The sequence below is a fragment of the Nomascus leucogenys genome, chromosome 7b (genome assembly GCF_006542625.1).
Source record: "Nomascus leucogenys isolate Asia chromosome 7b, Asia_NLE_v1, whole genome shotgun sequence".
NCBI lineage: Eukaryota > Metazoa > Chordata > Mammalia > Primates > Hylobatidae > Nomascus > Nomascus leucogenys.
The window spans coordinates 65,781,869-65,806,022 of record NC_044387.1 but is presented as its reverse complement, the minus strand read 5'-3'; the positions used below and the strand labels follow the sequence as shown (position 1 = coordinate 65,806,022).

General features: G+C 34.1%; 1 protein-coding gene across 2 annotated transcripts in view; it reads right to left on the bottom strand.

Moving 5' to 3' along the window:
• ABCE1 (ATP binding cassette subfamily E member 1) overlaps positions 1-24,154 on the bottom strand; it is a 30,591-nt gene that overhangs the window by 5,146 nt on the left and 1,291 nt on the right. The window contains exons 2-16 of one of the 2 annotated variants that reach the window (XM_030816192.1): positions 19,403-19,532; positions 18,239-18,324; positions 15,832-15,929; positions 14,730-14,847; positions 13,748-13,885; positions 13,544-13,613; positions 12,924-13,020; positions 11,667-11,756; positions 6,606-6,727; positions 3,881-4,102; positions 2,802-2,861; positions 2,644-2,702; positions 900-1,010; positions 677-819; positions 434-556 (exon numbers count right to left, since the gene is read on the bottom strand). In XM_030816192.1, coding sequence (XP_030672052.1) covers positions 434-556; positions 677-819; positions 900-1,010; positions 2,644-2,702; positions 2,802-2,861; positions 3,881-4,102; positions 6,606-6,727; positions 11,667-11,756; positions 12,924-13,020; positions 13,544-13,613; positions 13,748-13,885; positions 14,730-14,847; positions 15,832-15,929; positions 18,239-18,324; positions 19,403-19,505 — 1,640 coding nt within the window. In that variant the 5' untranslated portion in view covers positions 19,506-19,532. The remainder of the gene's footprint in view (positions 1-433; positions 557-676; positions 820-899; positions 1,011-2,643; positions 2,703-2,801; positions 2,862-3,880; positions 4,103-6,605; positions 6,728-11,666; positions 11,757-12,923; positions 13,021-13,543; positions 13,614-13,747; positions 13,886-14,729; positions 14,848-15,831; positions 15,930-18,238; positions 18,325-19,402; positions 19,533-24,154) is intronic. The other variant, XM_030816193.1, reaches the window with a different exon arrangement.

Here is a 24,154-nt window from a genome sequence, read left to right as displayed (position 1 = left end):
ATAGATCAATACCAGATATTTGGGATCCACTGTGAGCTCAATCACTGTCAGTATAAGTTGGACAAATCATGTAACCTCTTTAATCTTGTTTTCTTTCTCTATCATGTATGAAAGCAATAGTTTTCAATCTTTTTTGGGAAATTCAAATAATAAAGCAAACAAAAGTTAAGCTGAAAGAAAAGATGAGGGGCCCACAGCTTTTTATGCTGTGGCCTAAGCTCTTTATCTTGCTGGTGAGGGATTCCACACTGAAGCCTAAAAACTGCTCTTTCACATGGTCCCATCCAGTCCCCAATACCAATGATCTCAGGAGTCACAGAATCAGGTCTAGAATTTCTAGCTTTCATTTTTTAAAAATTAAAGTGAGTGACTTTACGTAATTTACTGAAAATTTAAAATGAATTACTTTGAACATATTAAAACGTAATTTTACCTGTTTGCAACTGTGTTCTTAGATGGTACACCATCAAAAACGATGACGCGATCTGCTAGATAGGTGGCCATGATGAAGTCATGTTCCACAACAAAGGCTGTCTTTTTTGCATGGAGTATGAAACTAAAACACAATGATTTTGAAATCTTACAGTTTTATATCATAAAACATTCGACTGTTATATTCAGCACACTTGTAGGACAGTACACATAATCAGAATACTGCTATGAGCAAGATATTTACCGTTTGACAACTCGAGCTGCCATCAGTCTTTGCTCAGAATCCAAATATGCAGATGGTTCATCAATTAAATAGACATCAGCAGGTTTGCCCAAACAAAGAGCTAAAGCTACTCGCTGTAGTTCACCACCAGATAATGTCTGCACCTAATTGGAGTTTAGCAAACCATGTAAAGGCATCCAAAATTCAAAATAATAATAAAATTTAAAAAATTATGTTAAAGTACCTCCTGATCAATGATGTTTTCAATTTGCAGAGGCTTCATTACATCGGTCACAAATTGTGGATGAGTATAAGCATCTCTTATTTTTTCATGTAGTAACTGGCGAACACTTCCCTGTTTTTAATATAAAAGCTATTTAAATGATAAAATTTCACTACAAAACTCTTCTATTTATGAATCTTGACAAAGTTAAGCTTCAGAATAAAAGTATATCAATTTGCCACCAACAGATATCAATGTGTATCCACCATCTATGACGTTTTGAGATTTTCTATTCAAAACCCATCATGTCCAACAAGTAAAAAGGAATTTTTTTTTTTTCTTTTGAGACAGGGTCTTGCTCCATTGCCCAGGTGTGCAATGGCATAATCAGGGCTCACTGCGGCATCAACCTCCCAGGCTCAAGCGATCCTCCCACTTCAGCCTCTAGAAGAGTTAGAACTACAGGCATGCACCACCATGCTGAACCAATTTTAAGTTTTTGTGGAGGCGGCATTTATGTTGGTCAGGCTGGTCTTAAACTCTTGGGCTCAACTGACCCTCCTGCCTCGGCCTCCCAAAGTGCTGGGACTACATGCGTGAGCTACCGTGCCCAGCCTGCAACAGCCTTTTTTTTTTTTTTCCACTCCACAGCCCCTGCAATAATAATTTTAAAATTAGAAAGTAATAAGCAAATAATGAATGTTTCAGGGGAAAAATCATTTGAGAGTAGAAATTCCAAAGGTCAAAGTGGGTATCAAGCAACCTTAGGCAATCAGTAAGAGAACACAAAATGCATGATAATGTGATAGGGATGAATCCTAAGATGGCTTTTCCTTGCTGTTTCAGGATAAGGCTGAATTTTAGAATTTAAAGCTAAGCTTACAGACAGCATCAATGACAAACTTTTATGGTAAGCTAAGCCAAGCAGACAAAACATAAATTGAATGTTGAGGTACTGAGTTCATTACAACACCTGCAGAAATCGAAGGAGGTTAACTTTAACATAATGGTTTCAAGGACTGTGGCATTTGTTAATATTTCATTTCTTTTTATGGCTGAATAACTAAAAGACATTTGCTCATTTTTAATTATAAGAGTTCTTTATATATGCTGGATACAAGTCCTTTATCGGATATATGATGTGTAAATGTTTCTCCCATCTTGTGGGTATAGCCTTTTCACCTTCTTGCTGTCATCAATTTGCAGCACAAAATACATTAGGGTTTTAATTATTTATTTAGCAAAAAGATGACAAACATCTTTTTTTTTTTTTTTTTTTTTTTTGAGACAGAGTCTCGCTCTGTCGCCCAAGCTGGAGTGTAGTGGCGCAATCTCCACTCACTGCAAGCTCTGCCTCCCAGGTTCACGCCATTCTCCTGCCTCAGCCTCCTGAGTAGCTGGGACTACAGGCGCCCGCCACCACGCTCGGCTAGTTTTTTGTATTTTTAGTAGAGACGGGGTTTCACCATGTTAGCCAGGATGGTCTCAACCTCCTGACCTTGTGAGCCGCTGGCCTAGGCCTCCTGAAGTGTTGGGATTACAGGCGTGAGCTACTGCACCAGGCCAAAGAAGACAAGCATCTTTAAAGCACTTTCTTAGCAGTGGATATGAATCAAGGATTGGACTCTTAATACCTTTGTTTGCAATTATCAATAAAACTATACAGAATCTAATTTGGAGAAAAATTTTAATATAGTAAAAGATGAAAGCTATAGGCATATATACAAAATTTTCTTTAGTAACCATATAAAAAATAATAACTCACAGTTGATTTGGGACTAATTTTCTGTGGCTTATAACTGACATTTAGAACTGGTACTTCTCCTGCAAAATAATGAAATACATAAGACACTAAAAACTGCCCAGATCTTTAAAGTTTACTGTGTAGAACAGAGTAAAAAGACTCAACAGTTACAACTGTACCTCCTTCATCAGGTTTAAGTCTTCCAGCAAGCATTCTGATAAATGTCGTTTTACCCGTTCCTGGCAACACAACATATGACAATTTGATCTCAAAGATGCTTGACATTTAAAGTAAATCACTATGTCCTATTTGGTTTTAACTGAGAAATTTGTTTTAAAGATATACACTGACATTATTGAATTCTGAAGTTTATATAGAAAAATACTTAAGTCGTTCATGGCTCACCTCTGAAGTGTCATTCTAAGGTAATTAAGAGGAATAAAGACTAGTCAAAGCTTATGACAATTTTAATAAATGGTATATCTATAAAGTTTAAATCCTGCAATAGTTTGAAAAGATTTACTTAGCTAAATTATCAGGGCACACAATTTATTAAGACAGTATAGACTGTTTATGAAAGATAACTGTAATTTTAAAGTTTACTTATATAAAATATTTAAATTAATTGCAACCCAATTCAAAATTCCTATTATCTAAAGACTGATACATTGTAACAATCTTTATATAAAATTTATCTTCTATAGTTTTGTAAGTTGTAAGATTACAATTCAAATAGTTCTTAAATCATGAAGGCAATATCACATATTTAGTAGTCAAATTCATCTTATACCTATACTTATGACAATTTATTATGAAATATATGCTGGTAATACAATTATTTACAAAGGTAGATTGCTCTGAATTTAAAATAAGAAAAGTTCCACATTGAAGTGTATGAGGAAAAAATTTTTAAAGCTGGATTATTTCTGAATCACCATTTATCCTTTCCATCTTAGTCAATTTATAAGATTAATAACTGCCTTATCAATTTACATGTAAAAAACCAGCTGACAAAGAACACCTTATTTTCACTAGAGGTTATAAAACAAAATAAGAAATATTAACCTAATTGAATTACAATGAAATTGAATTACACAATGCCAAAAAAATGTGAAAGTACACTAAGAAATTTATGGGTTTAAATAAAACTCAGCTTCTAGCCCTATAACATATGATTCAAATTTTTCCACAAAATAGTTAAAACTAATTTACTAGATCAACAGGAAGATTTTTACTTAACACAAAACAGAAAACTTACCATTTTCTCCCAGCATCACCATAATTTCAGAATCTGTAAACTCTCCAGCTACAATTGCTAGCTCAAACTCTCCCATTTTTTTCTTCATTCCTGGATATTTATACATACACATCTTTTTAACTTCTTCTTCATTTGCTGTCTCAGCCACTTTAAAAACAAGTGATGCATCTCTGAATCTCAAGTTTTCTGTTGGAACATAGCCATCCAAAAAAATGTTTATGCCTGTTGGGAAGAAAATTGTCAACAGGGAGAAATCATTAGAGCCAAATCCTAAGCTCTCTTGGGAGCAATCTATAGACTATATACTTTAAATTTCTGTGGATTTTTGCTAACATGTTGGTCTGCATATAAAGAAGTACCTTTAAAAAAATATATATATTTAATGTAAGTTTAAATAATACATGAATATATATGAATGTCCCCCCCCAACCACATGAAGTACATCTTCTCATTATCCTGTAATTATTTTTTCCATCAGGTTTTATGCAAAAGAGAGCACATGATGTCCTTTTTGCTTTATCTTTAAAGCGAAAATGACAAATATGTAAGAGTATTTTCAGATTGATATAACATTGATATAAAAGTTTGGGGGATAAATTTTTGAATATACAATGTTATCAATATTCAATTTCATATGAGAGATAAGCACATATTTTGAGGTTATAATTTACTGCTTTAAAAAAAATTAATCCTGCAGGTTCATTGAAATTGAATATGAGCTAACTTCAGTTAACATTTTTTTAATGGCTTCACTGTACAAAGATAACCACCATTATCTGAACAGATTTTAATAACTTAAATCCACATGGTATATAAGAGCCCTCTGTAATAAAATTTTAAGATCTATAATGGCAGACACACTGAAATGAAAAGCGTATTTGAGAAACAATGAATAATCCATATTTCAGTGTTTCCTATATTTAAGTGAAGAGCAAGCTGAAGTTTTTTGGAAGGTCTTGATGTTACTCATTTTATTTGGAACTGAGAGACACATCATGCAGCCTATATCCTCATCCTAGAACACAGGTGTTCAATACATCTTTGCTGACAGAACAAACGAACAGATTACATTTATTTTGCCAAAATTAGCATGTTTTTTGATCTTAATCTAAAACATATAAATGTGAAGTTAAAAAATTAAATAAAAACAATTACATAAATACATAAACTCAAAGGAACCTTAGCAGCCACTTATTCAAATACCTAACTTATTTTGGAAAATAAAGGCTCAAAGAACTAAGTGACTTCGTTTAAAAAACACACAGCAAGTCAGTCTTTACAGTCCTACTTCAGTGTTTGTCTTGTCAAGTTAAAAATGAGTTCAAACTATAATCACCTTTACAATTTATAGAAAGCTTTTAAGTATGCTGCACTGATTTCAATATATTAAAGGAATACAGAAAAACTAAAGTTTCTTAAGTTGTTTTAATAGATCAAGCACATTAAAAACCTTACTGGGTACCATTTATTGAATGGCACAGCCTTTAGACATGACATTTATAATTGGAGTTGTGAAGAATGACTGCCAAGTACCCATATCATTATCAACTTGATTCAAAGACTACCATATGGTATACAGTAAGGTACTCAATACATATTTGTTAATTGACAAGAATAAAATATTAATAAATTGGTTCTGATGTCATCCCTTAAGACTACTGGCAAAAAAACTAGGTAACTGCAAATTTTTCTTTAAAGTATGCATCTACCTTAAATGTATAAGTAGGTAAGTTACAACAATTTCTTCCCCACATCTTAATATTTATGTACTTTTTATAAATTATAAAAACTCCCATCATCTTTTTAGGAAAAGGATTATAATGCAATATAAATTATTTTTCCAAAAGAGCTCTTAGGTATAAGAAAGATTCTTCCAAAATTAAAAAAAAAAAAAAAAAAAAAGAAACCAAAAAACCTGCCACCACTTAGGGAACTACAGGCTACATGAATTTTTCTACTTCTAGGAGATGGTAGTTTTTTCCTGAGTAAACAGCCCTTTTAGTGTTCTGAATTGTCAGTTTAAGACAGGTGGAAACAAAAATAAAAATAAAACACAAGGAAGCAGTAAAAGGAAAATGGGGAAGAAAAAAAGGAAAAAGGTATGGAAGGCAGACAGTACATTGGTACTTGTTTCAGGATCCACTTAGTGGTAGGCTAGTTTCTATTTTTGCTTAAATTACACAGGTAAGGAGGAGACATGGAAGGGAGAGGCCAGGGAATCTCATTTTCTTGGAAGTACGAAGACTAAATGAAAATTTTAATATACTTACTAAACTATCTTATTAGGCTTTTAGATAGCCTTAGTTCCAAAAACATAGTATACATATTACAGATAAATTTAAAACATGAAAACAAGATGAACACTGAAAGCATTTTAAGAGTTTCATTACTGGTATTGGCCTGTCAAAGTTAATTTGAAAATGACAAATACTACAGTAATACTGCAGAAACCAAAATGCAGAGGACTTTTACTGTAGCCTCCCAACCCCCAACAAAAGTAACACTGCATTTCTATGCATCCCCAGAAAATTCTCCAAAATGAAAAAAATATATTTTGTATAACAACTAATACATATAACCTTATACTGTCAGTGATTAAATTCCAAGGAACTAGAGTTTTGGATGATATCAGAGCAATGTAAAGCTACTTAACATCAATAATGTAGTTTATAAGCATTAGAGTAGAAGAGAATACAGCATATGTGAAAAAAGTTTTTCAAGTTACCTTCTCTTACACTAAAAGGCATAGTGACAACTCCATAGGCGCTTGGTACACCATATAAACAGCAGATGAAGTCAGAGAGATAGTCTAATACACTTAGATCATGTTCCACCACAATGATATATCTGAAAATCAAACCAGATTTTAGTTAAAACTCTTATGTAACTATTTTTAATAGTTGGAAATTTCAGAAAAATAGATACATCTAATAAAATTTAAGCATAAAGACATAAGAAGCAAAAGCCATAAAACATTTTCTTTAGTAAGGCTCATTATCAATGCTCATAGTTAAAAAGCTTTCCTGAACTAAAAGGAAAAAGCCAGCCAATTTAAAAGTTTATTGATTTATGAATTAAATGCATTCTGCTAATAACATATTTCGAAATAAGTGTTACAAAGTATTATAATAGATTTAATTCAGATGTAGCCTAAACTGTTTATTATGCTACTGAATTTATGTATTAAGCCCTGTACCTGTCCTGTCCCATGCTAGCTGTAGTAGGGGATGGATGCATACACAAAGATAGGACAGAATTCTTAACCTGAGACGTTTTGATTTGGCTGGGGAAGACAAGGAATAGGTATGAAATGGTAACAAAAAAGATTACATGGCAAAATATGCTCCACAGATAATAAAATCAGTGAACATCAGAAAGAAAATAGGTTAGTGGGTACTGGAGCACTTTATGAATGAGAATGGGATATGATGTGAAGCTTAAGTGGCTATATTTGAATGAAGTGATACAATATCGGCTGGAATAGAAGCTATTAGACGCAAGTAATAGTCATGAAGGTTTTATGTAGCACTTCATTCCCATTTCCATATCAAACATAGTTCAACATGTTAAAAAAATGTCCTGCAGACATCTCAAATGTCAAATTAATGTATCAGCTTCCTACACAAATAAAAATTCTCCATATTTGTATTAATGAAATTATCATTCCCTCAAAAATGACATTTTATTCCCACTGATATTTTGTTTAAACTGTTAAAGTCTGTGAATTCCTTCTCAACAATGTCTTGTGTTTCAATTTCACCCTTTTTCTTCTTTGCCTAAATTCTAGTTCAGGCCCTCCTATTTCTTTCATATCTCATTTTCTTTAGGTCCCCTGATGTGGGTCTCAATTCCAAATGAAATTAATCGCTTAAATTAATTAGACTTAGACTTTCAACACTTTCTAAAACTTTAGCTACTATCTTTCTATTACTTAGCTTATACACAGGAAACACTGAAGAATGCATCTTTTTTCTCAAATAAACCACTTCTCTACTTCTCTGGTGTCTAAGAAGCTATTCTTTTCCTAAGCAGTCTCCTGCCTAGATTTTTACCTGCTGAATCCCGCTTAACCCTTTAAGGTCCATCTCAAATCCAACTTGCTATGGGAATACTTTTCCTAATATGCAAATAAGCTTTCCCCCTCACTCTTGAATACTGGTGTTAACAAGTATTTGGACTGATACTTGGACTTTTATTATTTGTGATTACCCCTATAACTTGCTCATAAACATCTTAAAGGAGACTCTTAATACATTTTAGCACCTCTGTAATCTTTAGTCTTACACTATGTACTAACAGACACCTAAAAAAGTTGTTGAATGCAAAATGAAGAATATGAACTAATTGGAAATGAGGAAGATAGTAGTAGGTTCTGAAATAGCACTGTCCAGAACTTTCTACAATTATGAAAATGTTCTATCTCTATGTTGTCCCATATAGTGACTACTAGCCATAAGTTGAATGTTGCTAGTTTGATGAAATAAAATTTTAATTTCAATTAAAATTTAAATAAGGATGTTTGTCTAGAGGCTACAGCACAATTCTAGAGTAAGGGAATGAAATGAGAAAACATTTCAGGAGTAATCTGGCAAGAAAAAAAAAGTAACAATGGAAAAGAAGAGCAGGTCTAAGATGAAAAGGGAAAATTAAGAGGAAATGTTTTCTACCACAATGGTGGTAGTTATCAGTAAAAATGGGAAATCACCCTGGTGAGCTGGTGATACTCATCTTGCATCGGTGTCTTTGTTGGCACTAATCCATTACATGGAATACTTCTCTACTCTTAAAATCCTATTTTCCTTAAAGAGCCAGTGTGAGGGAGCATTGTATTACATAGTGGCTTTTACTTTGCTTTGAAAAGAAGAAAAAAATAGGTCAAACTTCCTGCCCCCAGCCCCAACCTTCAAATGGAGGTTATGGAGACAGAAGTCCAAAATATAAAAATGATTTAGGTCAGCCATTCTGTTTTCTGAGAAGTTGGGAAGAAATACAAATCTGTAGCATAGTAAGGAATCTAGGTTGTAAAAAATGTATACTCTACAGTTAATTTGGGGCTATCTCTTAGTTTTCAATGTTACTGATAATGTTCTGAGGTCAAACTCTATAAAACTTCTTAAATCTCTATTCTTTTGTCCAATGCATCCTCTATTTTTCATTATCCAAGGATATGATCTCCAAAATCTTTTTATGGCATTAAAGATTGAATGTATGCCTTGACACATCGAATTTCAGAATGGAGATATACTTCCTATGACTCTTTATCATCAATCTATCACTACATAGAGATCTTAACCTTATACCTGTAAGACCAGCCCATTTGTGAAATGTCTTAAAAATTTTCTCTACGTTGTCATGCCAATCTGTCTTACCATGTTATCCCTATTACAATTAAAGTTACTGTCCTCTCTCTTATAATATAGGAAAGTCTTGGGTAGTATTACTTTTTCTTACTAGTTTTTTTCTCCCTCGAGGTCCATCTACACTTATTTATTTCACTTTCCTATTGCAACTATACAAAATAGTTACTGATCTTTTGATTTTAAATTTATTCATTATAAGTCGATATAAGTACCTGATGCCTTGTTTTCTAGTGATGTGTCTAAACAGTTACACATTGAAATACTGGCTGTAAACTAGTATTTTCTTTTAGTTTTCCTCTTATTGTTAGGACATTATTTGGTATCTTTAAAGTTTTATGTGAACACAGATATTATCTATGACTTTCATTTTAGTATAAAAAGGGGCTATAAAAATACTTTTTATAAAAAGTGACTTGAGAACTAGTGACCTTTGTGTATTCCTTTCAAGACTATGGTACATGTGTATGCTTTTCTTTACCACAATGTGTATTTTTCTTTACCACATTGTGAAGTCCTTGAATACTGGGACTGTATTTTTACACTTGCCTTCCCCAAAGAGCCTATCATAATGCCCAGGCTCTTAATGCCTGTGTATGAAGTAAAAATTATGGCTTCTATTTGGCTCACAAGAGATTGTCTCTTTATCACTGATATTCTAAGTTTCACTTGAAAGTATCTACATGAATTATTCAGTATCTGTAGAACTTGTGCTCCTTGAATCTAAGGAGCTGAATTTTTCATCAATTCTGAACAGTTCTCAGCCATAATCCTTTCATGACTATTGTTCAGACTCTTAAGAGATATGTAAATAGTTTCCTCATTACATTCTCCAGGTTTTTGAACCTTCCTTCCACATTTTAATTTTATTCTCTCTCTGCTGTATTCTAGTAACTTCCTAAGATCCGGTTTCTAATGCACTTTTCTGCTGTCCCTAACCCATCTAATATGTCCAGTGAATCTGTAATGTCACCATGCTTTTAATTTCTAGATTTGTCTGGGTTTCTGAACATTTACCTATTGCTTTTTTAGTAGCATTATATCCTTAGGGTTTTGAATCCTTTTATTTAAAGATTTTATTTTGAACATTATTTAATAGCCTCCCTTAGAATGTCACCTGAAGTTCTTGAATCCTGCTGCCATATAATATCTGCTGGCTAATTTGCGGACTGTTTCCTCCTCTAATTTATAAATTTTATAATTTACAATTTGAGCTCGTCCTCGTGAGCCATTACCTATAGGAATCCTGTGCAACCAGGGTTGAAAGCATATTGGTTCATTGCTTCTGCTATGTACCATAAAAGTTCCAGACCCCTTAAAAATATTACTTTCTCACTTTGAAGGGTTCACAGATTCCGCTGGTTATATAAATTTCAATTCCACAGCCAGGCGAGCTGCTGGCCTAAGAATAGAGATTTGAAAGAGAGCGATTCCTTCACTTCCAGGGAGCTCAGTGAATGATAGATATTTGCTTTCTTGACATTTCCATGCAATGATAGACGAGTTGTTTCTAATTTGCCCTTTTAGTGAGAAAGCAGTCCTTTGAGAGTCCTGGCACTTTATGTGTGAAAATCCAATACTAGACCTTGCTTCTTGCCCATGAGTGGATGTTAAAAGCCAAGACCTATTACAGAAACCATCAACATCTGGTCCTATTACTCCTCTATAGTTCTAATGCTTTAGTTTTTGACCATTTGGGATTTCTCTTGCTTTCTTGCAAGATGAGCCATGTATTTAAAAGGATGTTTATTAAATTGTTAAGTCAGAAGAGGCAGTATAATATAGAAAATGCTATACAGAAAAAAACCCTGGGGTCTGATCACAGCTTTGTCATACAGTAAATTTGTAACCTAAAACAACTAGATTTTTGACGTTATGCTTCATCTGCAAAATAGGAATACCATCTAAAGATTCCTACGAGATAACTATGAGGATCAAATGATGTAACGAATCTGAAAACTCTATAAACTACAAAAGCACCCTATAAACACAGGGTATTTTGAATACTAACAGAAATTATGATGAATTTTCTTTCCTTTTGTCCAGCAAGATTCTGAAAAACCAGAATTACTCTAGTGATCCTTATAAATTCTAAGCATGTGCGTGCGTGTGTGTGTGTGTGAAAATGAGAGAGAGAGAGAAAGATAGCTGGTAAAAGCTAAGGGTCTGCTTCCTATAAAGCTTCAGAATTTGCATATAATTTCAGAATATTCCTAAGCTCCCTGGAAGCGGGGGTGTTAATAAATGAATCTTGCACTGAGAACCTCTGTTCTAGGTAAAGAAAGGTAAATTTACGTGGTAGCTATAAACAACCAAGATAAAAAATATGTACATCACATTGACAGTCCCAGTGTCTTTACATATTTCTTTAAAAATCTGTAAAAATCTCCAAACAAAACAATACAGTAATATGCCAGATCTCTACTTACCTATCTGGATTTATTAGAGATCGTATAGTAATAGCAGCCTTTAAACGCTGCTTGACATCTAGGTAACTAGAAGGCTCATCAAACATGAAACTATGAAACAAAAAAAGCAAATATAATCAGTTTGAAAGACAAGACATTCTACCTTACATATTATTTTAAAGCACTGTAGTATCAAGAGCTTTTGATTTAACCACAACACAAATCTCCAACAGTAATGAAGAGTCTATCTGTAATGGTAAAAATTTCTGTATTCTGTTCAGAAGTAGAAGGAAAAAATTACAGAAAGCAAGATTACACACCAAGTCTGGCGAGGGTCTACCAGGTTAGGCTAATTTACAAATTGGTAACTCCTCACAAAAAGCATTCTGATATAGTCTCAAGTAGTTTGGAGAGCTTTTCTCTTAAGTCAGCTGCATTTAAGCATAGTTTTTTGGAGGGTATTTCAAGAATTTATAGAATACTTTGTGGAGAAGAGTTAGTCTTCACCAGACAACAGGGCAGAAATGTGGAAAAAGAAGCAATAAATATCTGGGAGGAGAGACACTAAACGTAGGAAGGAAACTTTCCTCTCCTCTCTTTCACATGGCATGCCACAGTGATCTACGGTGATTTAAAAGACCTCGCATCTTGCTTCAGATACTAAAAAGCTTGCTAGCCTGGCTGGAGAGCTTAAGTGTTTTCACATAAAAAGAGGGCTTAGGCCAGGCGTGGTGGCTCACGCCTGTAATCCCAGCACTTTGGGAGGCCGAGGTGGGCGGATCATGAGGTCAGGAGATCGAGACCAACCTGGCCAACATGGTGAAACCCCGTCTCTACTAAAAATACAAAAAAAAATTAGCCAGGTGTGGTGGTGGGCGCCTGTAGTCCCAGCTACTCAGGAGGCTGAGGCAGGAGAATGGCATGAACCTGGGAGGTGGAGCTTGCAGTGAGCCACGATCGCGCCACTGCACTCCAGCCTGGGCAACACAGCGAGACTTCGTCTCAAAAGAGAGCTTAGATAATGAATAACTGACTTAATATAAAAAGTTCTGGCACCTATCAGTTATAAACTATCTAAATAAATAAATATTTTCCCCTGTGAATGTAACAGGGAAAATGGGTAGTGGATAGACAACTGCTTCAACATCTTAACTCAAAATTAGGAACTTGGATACTATTTCTACTAATTTCTCTCAAAACCATTCCTCTATTAGCAGCATCACAACTGAAAACTCTACAATAAGGATGAAGATAAACAAAAATTGTAAAGTAACCTACATATCAGCTTTCTGTATGCAAACGACAGCACAAGCAAATCTCTGCAACTCTCCTCCTGAAAGATCTTCAACATTTCGTTCTTTTAGGTGGGTTAAATCTACAAAGAACATAGAGGCATTGTACTCAATGTATTTCACCTCTTCCAGGTAAAACGTATACTGCATGTCATCATTTGAAGTTTGAATGCTATTTCAGTTGAAAATTGTTTAAATATAACAATTGCTGGAGATTTTCAGTAATCCACATAAAGATGTGTACTTCCATCACTTAAGTTCGGGGCCTATTGAAATATATACACAAAATGGCCGGGTGCAGTGGCTCACGCCTGTAATCCTAGCACTTTGGGAGGCTGAGGCGGGTGGGAGTTCGAGACCAGCCTGACCGACATGGAGAAACCCGGTCTCTACTAAAAATACAAAAAATTAGCTGGGCGTGGTGGCACATGCCTGTAATCCCAGCTACTTGGGAGGCTGAGGCAGGAGTATCGCTTGAACCCAGGAGGCAGAGGTTCTGGTAAGCAGAGGTTGCACCATTGCACCCCAGCCTGGGCAACAAGAGCGAAACTCCATCTCAATAAATAAATAAATATATATTCACACACACACAAAATAAACACTTACCAAGCTGCTGACATACAACTGCCTGTGTCTTTGTTTCATCTTTTCGGTCCAAAATAGATCCCACTGTCCCCTGCCACAATATATCAAAAATAGTTACTATTTTCTTTCAATATTAAAAAGAATCTCAAAGTAAAACAAGTTTATTTTGATATATCTTTTATACTTCTACCAATATCCGTTAAGTTCCCTCTATCAAAAACCAACCTTTGCAGCCTTAGGAATCTGGTCTACATATTGAGGTTTAATGATGGCTTTTAGGTCATCTTCTAGAATCTTGGTAAAGTAATTTTGTAATTCAGATCCACGGAAATAAGTCAAAATCTCTTGCCAGTCAGGAGGATCCTAAAAAAAAAAAAACACAGAATCATGTGAATTTAATAATACAATGACAAAGAAGATGAATGCTACAGGAAATAGAACATATATGCAAATAGAACACTTGTGGCTTTTAACTTAAGATTGGAGGCGAACATAATTAATAAAAGTCTCATTTCTCTATAGCAGTAAAGAAAGAAAACAGAACAGGTATTATGTTATTCAAAAGCAGATTCATAGCACCTAGGACACAGAAGGGCATCTAATAAGAGGTTAAGCTGGAAGGAATGTTTCCTGCTCATATTTTCAAAACAAGTGAAAATGTTTTCAGGTATCCAAGAAATCTTTCTGGATATTTAACCAAGGATTCAGAAATGAAAAGTAAAATACACTTATGATTCATTTGAACAATTAATAGGGTGGCATCCACACTCTGGTGAAGCTCCATTTTATAATATCTACAAGTAAAAATATCTAACTTAAGAACATTACACAGTGGCTCCTAAATTTCTTTCTGTACTAAAGTTGGAAATTTACCATTCATGAGTCAAAAGCCTAATCAAACTATTGACTGCAACAAAAACTAATTGAGCTATTTTTACATTATTGGGACAAATTAAATAGAAACGTGTGTAATACAGCAGAATCAAGCAGAATTCTGTTTCAGATCAAGGCTTAACAACTCACAATTTTCAGTTAAGTAACATTAACCGATTTTTAGTTAAAAAGTACAAAAGAGCTTTGTTTATAAATTTCTCAGCATTAATTCCATAAATAATCTTGAAAATAAGAATATTTTAAAAATATACATATCACCCCCCCAAAAATCTCATAAAACTGATATTAATTTTTACAAGGTGATAATACATACGTCGTACTTTCCAAGGTTTGGCTTTTGTTTTCCTGCTAAAATTTTTAAAGCAGTTGACTTTCCAATACCATTAGTTCCAACTAATCCCAAAACTTCACCTGGACGAGGGATCGGCAACCTGTTACAAGTATACAAAAATAATAAAACAACTCGGATTTACATAGAAAAAGCCACATAACATCAGAATGATATATTTTAATGCACTTGCACTTCACACACATCCATTAATAAGCTAAGAAACATATGCCAGATATTATTGGCTATTAGAAAAAAAAACAGCCAAGATTAACTTACACTGTTAATTGTTAGAAATGCATCCTTAAACAACATTACTACAAGTTTTATTTATTCAGTTTTCAAAGTCCATCCTAAAGTAAATTTCCTCTTTACATATAAGGCCCAGTTTTAATGTATAATAAAATGCTCTGGTACAAAATTACATAGCAGGTGCATCCTCACAATGTCCTTCTTTTCTGGCCTGCCATTTACTTACAAGGAGAGAAGTGCCACATCAACCAGAAATATTCCACTTCATTCTCCCTGCTGCAGTAGGCCCCTTAAAGCTGGCAGGTTGAGAAATACTTTTTAATTAGTAAAATCTAGACTCCTAGATTCAAAGTGTTAGTGTTCGGCAGATAAAAATCCCAAACTAAGGATTTGTGACTTAATAATACATGTCCAAATTCAAAGTGATATTCTCTGTAGATCATAAGATTAATGGATAAACAAAATCAAAGGCAAGTTCCCTTAAAAGTTATTTTGGGGGACAAGGGTACTAGGAACAACAGTGACTTTCAGTCCCAGTTGTATATTAGAGTCACCTGGGACTTTTTCAATATACTAAGGTCCAGACCCTATGATGTAATTAAACTGGGCTGAAACCTGGGCATTAGTAGCTTTAAAAAGTCCCATAGGTAATTGTAATGTTAGCCAGAATGAACCACAGACATATACAGCATGATTCTGCATGATGTTATAATATTGTATTTTCCTTTAGTGACTGGTTAATAGCATTTCCCCCCAATTTCTGCATTTCTCTTAAAATCCCAAATGTATTTTACTCTTAACTTGACAGAAGAGGAATCTTGATGTGAAAATATACCTGTGAAGTTTGAAGGCATTGGCACAATATCGATGTGTGGTTTCTTTTTCCAAGTTGCTTGGTAGATTGACAATTGATAAGGCGCCAAAGGGGCATTTCTGTTATGTAAAGAATTAATTTTTGTATTAATTTGTAGACATGTACACATAACTAAAATGGATTAAAAATATTTTTATAAGCAATCTTCTAAACATGATTTCATAAACATGTGAAATGTTGTTTCATTTCCTTTTACTCTTTACTTAAAATAAAAGGTTCCTTGAACATTAGAATTATATCAATTGTCTCTCAGTATATGTGGGGAAAATTGTTCCAGGACTGCCGAGTACACCAAAAAATTGGCACATATTCAAGTCCTGCAGTCAGCCCTGGAGAACCTGAATAAAGAAAAAGCCCTTTCTAAAATGGTTTTGCATCCTGCAAATACTCTATTTCCAATTGGCATTTGGTTGGGGGAAAATACACGTGTATGTAGATCTGCACAGTTTGAACCTGTGATTTCATGGGTCAGCTGTAACTTGATATTCCCTTTAGTGTTGGGCATAATCCTATACATTTAAAGAGTGCTTAATACTTATTGAAAATCCTTGTAGAACTTGAGGTTCTTCGTTTGGTTTTGTTAAAACATATTAGATAAGGGGAGGCTAAGAGGCAAGTCAACAAAAAAGTCACTGAATATATGACTTCATATTCTTTCCAAAACAGATGTTCTCCCTCTGTTTCCTTCAATTATTCCTGCCCTTGTATACTTCCTGTTCTACCTTGTAAAGTCATTTGAGGTCATGGATCTTATCCTTTTTTGGGCTATTTCCACCCCACCAAGAGCTTGCATATTTGCACAGACCAGGGATTAATGTCTTTCCATTATGACTTTTATCTATCTTATGTGAATAACATACTTGAATTCTCGGAGCCAATTCACATTAAAAAACAAAACAAAACACATAGGCTTATTCAAATAACATTTGACTATAAGATGACTGTCCAAGGAACAAGAATAGCAAAAACAGGAAGGTTATTTAAGAATGGTAACATGGCTAGAAAAATTTTTCTAAGTACAGACAACTACAGAGGTATATGCAAAAATTATAACCTCATATTATTAGAGACCTGTTCAGCAGACGTGTTCAATGAGCTCAGGGGACCGATTCAAAGTTTCCGTGTTTAGAGATTCCAGGGAATTTCCATTTTATACATTATAAAAACAGATAATTACTCGTTTTCTAATAAAGTAATTTCCACCCTCTAACCAAAACTATTAAATTTTTACAACTTATATTTCTCTATAATATAGGGGAGGACAGTGGAGATACCTCCATTATCCTCTTCTCTTAAATGTACATACAATGCTTATATGCTGCAAATGATTTAAGCTTCTTAATTCTACAAGGAAAAAAATATCCACTGTTCATATATGAGGTGCATTATAATATCTTAGTGTTCAGGAATTATACATTACTTCTCCACCCTCAAAGAGGACCATCTCATTAGTATGTTTTTAGCCACTCAAGTGTATATCCAAAATGTAAAATTTAAATTAATCTAATTTTCTTACAGCAGCAAAGAGACAGAATAGATACTATATTGCTCAAAACCAGATTCCCAGCACCCAGGATAAAGGCAGGTATCTAATAAGAGATTAGTAAATATTTGCTGGAAGGAATGCTTCCTGTTTATATTTTCAAAGCAAGTGAAAATGTTTCAGGTATCCATAAAATCTTTCTGGATACTTAAACAAGGATTCAGAAACCAATGTGAAATATACACGATTTATCTGAACAATAGCGTGGTATCTGAACTCTGGTGAAGCTCCTTTTTATAGTATCTACAAACAGAAAGATCTAAATTAAGTATGTTACACATTAGCTCCTAAATTTCTTTTATGAACTAAAGTTGGAAATTTACCATTCATGAGTCAAAAGCCTAATCAAACTATTCAAGGCAACAAAAACTATTAATAATTGAGCTATTTTAAGTATACTATTGGGAAAAATGCAATAGAAGCATGTGTAATACAGCAGAAGAAACACTTAAGAATTAGGTTTAATTTTAAAATTTTTGGCTGTGTGCATTTCTATTTAAAAGGTGTGAATTTAAAATTCAATAAGACTTGAAAGAAACATGTAATGTGATGTAATGTCCTTATAAAAAGGTGAAAAAAGAGAAATTTTAGTTGGAAATGGCTTTATAAAGTTGAGTACAGCAAGAATAACTTTTAAAAAGGGTGGTTTAATTAATTTAAAAAAGCAACGTCACTGATATTAGAATACCACTTTCCTAAATTTACATTCTCTATTCATTTGTTTTATACTTTGCCTCACTTAAGGTAGTTATAGCATAGTATCCAGAATTTTCAGATTACAGTTTTAGGTTATACGTTTGATCCAGTAAATAAAATATTACTTACCTTAATACAGATACCACAACCAATACAAAGAGTTTCGGAAATCCATGCTATTTTGCTCTGGGGTGTAACCTCTATGCATAATTTTCCTGGTAAAGGAAAAGATATAATTAAGCTATTTCCTTTATCTTCTAATTTTCCGAACACTGTTATTTAGGCAATGCTGGTTCTAAATTTCCATACAGAAGCAGATATTCAAAAACAAAGGCCACACAAAGAAATACATTTGAGATAATGCCTTAAATCAGTGCTTTGTGGGGACAGATTTCTAATCACTTATATGAATATCCTTGTTTGGCAGCAGGGAAATGACTTTAACACATATTTATTTTACTTAATTTACTACTGGGGAAGAAAATATGCTAGTAAAAGTATGACATATCCTGAAATAATTTTTTAAGCTGATTAACCTAAATTTTAAATTCATAAAACAAAATACGTCTTGAAAATGATAAGGTAGACCATTAAAAGAATGAACTATTGTAGCTAGATCAGTAAAACTCCAAAAAGGTATGCAGTCATCTAACATACAGCTAAAATTAAACATGGTATTAGGGATAATGGAATTTCTGAATAGCAAAGGAGACAATAACAGATGACAACTAAAGTTTCTAAGTTTTAGTAATTCTAAGACTCAGTAATTCTATGCCTCATTCGTATATTCACAATTACTTAACATAGCCCTTAACGACTACCAATAATTTTTCAACTGAATTGTTGGAAATTTATCTGATCTTCAAAATATAGTTAAACCTTATGAATAGTCTTCAGCCCTTTGTTCATTTTTTAAATATGAAAATACTGTCAAAGTTTACTGTAACCCTTCCCCATTAATTATAGTAATTAATTACTATATATAATATTAAAGTAATTATAAGATTTTGTAGATTTCAAGATCAGTAAGCTGAACTCTGCTTTGAGTGCACATCCCATACACTTTTAAATATTGACGTATTATTCTACAATTTGGTCTTTCTTTAAAAAATAGGATCCTTTAGTCACAAAGCAATAAAAGAAATTTAGAACAAACTACTTTTCTTGTCTTCACAGTTTTATGAAACTAATGGTGAACACAAAGTTTATGCTAATGTCCGTAAAGAATTATGAAACCAGTTGATTTCTTTCATGGTTTTCTTTTATACTTAAATGATCCACAGAACAGCTTACCCATTCGAACTACAGGACAACTCTTTTTGCATTCCTGTCGACATTTCTTAGGTTTACATTTGTCATGGTTGACAATAGCAATTCTCGTTAATTTGTCTGCCATAACTGTGTGAAAGAATATCCAGCTCTTCTATGAAAGAAAAATCAACAAATTCAATGCAATTAGTTAAGGGAACTAATTTGCATACATGAAAGACAGGAAAACATAAATGATCATTATATGGAGATGAAATGATTATCTGCAAAAAAAAAATAAATTTTGACAATTGTAAAAATTGTAAAATAATCTATAATCTAGTAAGGTTGGGAAAATCAAATTTTACATATATACTTTCATCAGAAGATTTATATAAGGAAAGAAAAAAATGCCATTTACAATAGCGACAAAAAGAAAATATCTAGGAATATATATATATATATACTCAACAAGACATATACACAAGAAAACTTTAAAACAACACCGAATGACACAAATGACCTGAACAAATGACATGCGCTCTCTGTTTTTATAATAAAGAATAGTTAATATCACAGATTTAAACCCTTCCTGAATTTATATATTTAATTCAATCTCATGAGAAAAAACAAACAAAGGAACCCCAGACATGTGGTGGTGTGCGCCTGCGGTCCCAGCTATTCCGGAGGCTGAGGTGAGAGGATTACCTGAGCCTATGAGTTGGAGGTTACAGTGAGCCGAGATCACACCACTGCACTCCAGCCTGGATAAGAGTGAGACCCATTCTCAAAAAAAAAACCAAAAAAACCCCAACCCATCCAGACAAAGCAAATCTAAAGCTCTAATGGAAAAAGAATTATTAATAGCCAGGAAAACTGAATAAAGGGAAGCAGGATGGGGGAAATCCCACAAGCTCTTCCCCCAAACTAAGCATTACTTCACGTCGTGTACATCTGACTATAATGACACTGCCAGAAATGGCAAATAATCATAATAGCAATGAAATTAAAAGGAGACCAAGTAACTATATGTATATACTATGCTCACTTTTAAAGCTTTTGTAAGTCTTGATATTCCAGTTTAATCAACTACACAACATTAAGATCAAAGTGAACTTAAAAATCTTTTACAATATTGGGCTTAGTGGTTCAGAAATTAATTTCCTTAGAATGGTGACTAAAGTAAAAAATTCCAAAAGCTGCCTTAATACTCAAGTTTATTCCAATATGTAACGAATGAATCTGAAACCAAGACTCTCCATTTAGAAAGACATCATGTTGTTTTTTTCTTACTGTGATAATCAATCTTGATTTTTTTTTTTTTTGATAGACTGCTTCTCTTTGTAGACATCTCAAGTCTTTTTCACACCCATCAATATCATTAGGCTTGGATAGGGATAAGAGATCTTGCTCCTCAATGCTGTCCTAGACTATTATCTCTCCCTCCTCCCTAAAAAGTTTTGCATCTCAACTATCTAACTGCTTTAGTTAGTAGTGACCACCAGATCACTCCCTTTCATTCTTTAAAGATTTCAGCCCCTCTGTTAACTTTCACATACTTTTACAACTCCTGACATAGTTCTTGATTTCAATATGCTCACAGATGACCCTCCTGTCCTCTCATTTAACCCCATCTCCTCAAACAGCTTGTCTTCTACCTTACCATAGCCATTCATTTTTTCTGGTTACATCCTAGACCTTATCATTACCAGTAATTGCAATTCTTCTATAACCTCAACTTCAAATACTCCATTCTCCAACCGCCACTCTTATCTTTTCAGTTCACCACTTACTACACAACAATCTAACAACCCTGATTCCTCCATTCTTCAAACCTTTCATTATCTCTTGATTCTATCATATTTCCACTGTCCCTCAGCTCTTGGTGTTTTTATTTTCCTTCTTACCCAGCTAAAATACCCTAAATCACAATCTTGGTTAAATTCGACTCTTCACCTGCACACACAGAGCTGAAAATGGGTAGGGAAAAAAAAAACACAAAACCTGCTGACTAGTCTCCCTTTAAATTCATCATCTCAAATGGACCTTTATGCCAATCAGCAATCACACTGTATGTATTTCCCTAGCTAAGACCATTTGTACACTAGAAGACATTCCGTAAGAATGTCTGAACAATTCTCCCTTCTGTCTTTAACTTCATCAATTATTTTCTCCACTGGCTCATTCTTATCAGCATTCAGGAATTCTATTATCTGACCCCATCGTCTCCCACTGCTTTATTTCTCCTTCTTCAAGACTACTTCAAAGAGTTGCTTATACTCAATGTCTCAAATTTCTCGCTACATGCTCTCTGGAATCCATTCTAGGCTCTAGAGCCCATCATTTAATCAAAACTTGTTGAGCCATCGTTGTTCTTCACATGGCTAAAACAAATGGTTATCAGACCTTAATTCACCTGACCAATCAATTGCATCTGACACAAACAAACACTTTTCCTACTAGATAAAAACCCTTTCTTAACTTGGTTTTAGGATACAACACTAACCCGGTTTTTCTACTACTTTCCTGGTCACTCATCTTCATCTCCCAGGCTTCTAAATGCAGAGAGTGCTCTAAGACTTGGTCATTTTTTTCCACATATACTCATTCCCCAAGTTGTTCTATTCTGGCCTCATAGGTTTAAATTCCATTTATAAACTACAAATTTCCAAATTTCTATCTTTAGTCAGGATACCTCTCTTGAACCCTTCCTGCCCACCTATCATCTCTGGAAGGCTAAAGAGGAATCTCCCAACTAAGCTCCTGAAATCCTCACCAAAATTTCAGCAGTCTTGCCCATTTTGTTAGATGGCAACTCCAGTCTTCCATTTGCTCAGGCCCAAATCCTTGAAGTCATTTTCTTTTCCACCTAATAATAGCAAATCCCATTGAAGCTATAAAATATCCAGAATCTGATCTCTTCTCATGAGTTTGGTGTAAGCTATCATCATCTCTTACCAGCATTACTCAAATAGCTTCCTAACAGATCTCTTTGCTTTTACTCTCATCTCTTTCCACTCTAACCCTCAACAGTTCATTCTCAACACAGGAACCATAGTAAGCCTTTTAAGGAGTAAGCTAGATCATGTCACTCCTCTATTTAAAATCCTGCAATGGCTTCACTCTCAATCTGAGTAAATGCCAAAGTCCTGAAAATAATCAATGAGGCATTGATCAGCCTCTGTTAACTTTCTGATCTTGTCTCCAACTACTCCAGCTCTTGTAGTATGGCTCCAGCTACATTGGCTCTTTGTTGTTCCTAGCACATGCCAGGCATGTTCTTGCTTTAGGATCTTGGTACTTTCTGCCTGTAATGCTATTCCCCCTAGAGTTACATGGCTTACTCCTTCCAATCTTTACTATTTCTCAGTGAGCCTTCTGTAACTACACTACCACAATATACACTACCGAAAAATACACCCAACTGCCTCTTCATCCTTCTTGCTTTATTTTTCTCCCTAGCTCAACTATACGACATACTATATATTCCATATATATATATATATATATCTGGTGTATATGCACACATCTATCATGGGTGTGTGTATGTATATTCTGTCTGTCTACAAACACACACACATTTATCCCCTCCCCAAGTAGAATGTACTCCATCCATCATGAGGGTAGGAATTTTTGTTCATTCCAGTGGCTGAACCTGTGCCTAGCACACAGGAGATCAAACATTTCTGCTAAATGAATGAGAATATGAATTCAAATATAGTAAATAATTTTCCTGTAGGTTATAACAACTTTAGAAATCTTTCAAGTTACCAATATTTTATAGTGACAGTTGTCCACTAAACTACATACTGAAAAAAAAAAATCATTCAAAAGGAGACTAAATGTTCATGTAATAAATACAGGGTTATTCCAATAAACAGGTTGACTCTATTCCTCTAAAAACTGGTCCAGGTCTTGTAAAGATTAGAAAAGGAAGAAATTAGATGACTTGAATTGTCCCAAAAAGCTATTATTCGGGAAATGACAACTTCCTAGGAGACGAAGATTCTTTAGCAAGCTATTAAAACTGGACACCATGCATTCTAATTTAAATACTGAATGCCTTTCTACAAATTACTCAGTGAAAGAGCATAATGAATTCCCCTCCAGGGGATAAATCTTTCATCACGACATTGCTTAAACTTTATTTCTGTTAAACTACTAAAATATTTAATTTTTCAAACTATTTTAAAAACCAAAAGACTGTAAAAGACAATTTTTTAAAAAGACCTGGGGATCTTGCTATGGTGTCCTGGCTGAATGGAGTGATCACAGGACACTACAGACTGGGACTCCTGGGCTCAAGGGATCCTCTTGCTTTAGCCTCCCGAATAGCTGGGACTATAGGTGCATGTCACTACCCTGGCTTGATTTTTACAGAAGAATAAAAACATATCAGAAATGGTTAATAAACTGATTTATATAAAAATAGTGATAAATTGTAATGCATTTAAGAAAAATGAACATGGATTCTTTGTAGAACTGTTAATTAACTGTGTGAACACTTTTAATTCAATTTCTGTATCAGTTTCAATAATTGGGGCAAGGGGATTCCCTACTTGTTTTTCAATAGAAAAGTTAGGCACAGTAAAGCTTGGAGAGGAAGATTATAGTTAACAGCCTCCTGCAAACAAAGAAGGATTTGAGGATATTTCAGATTCTAAGACAAAAGTGTTCAAAATTGACACTAGAACAATGACCCTCAGTGTCATTCTTACAGCTGAGAGGAAAAAAGTGAGGAATACTTGGAAGCATTTAGTCTAAAGCCAAAATAATTGTAATGCTGTGTAAAAGCAT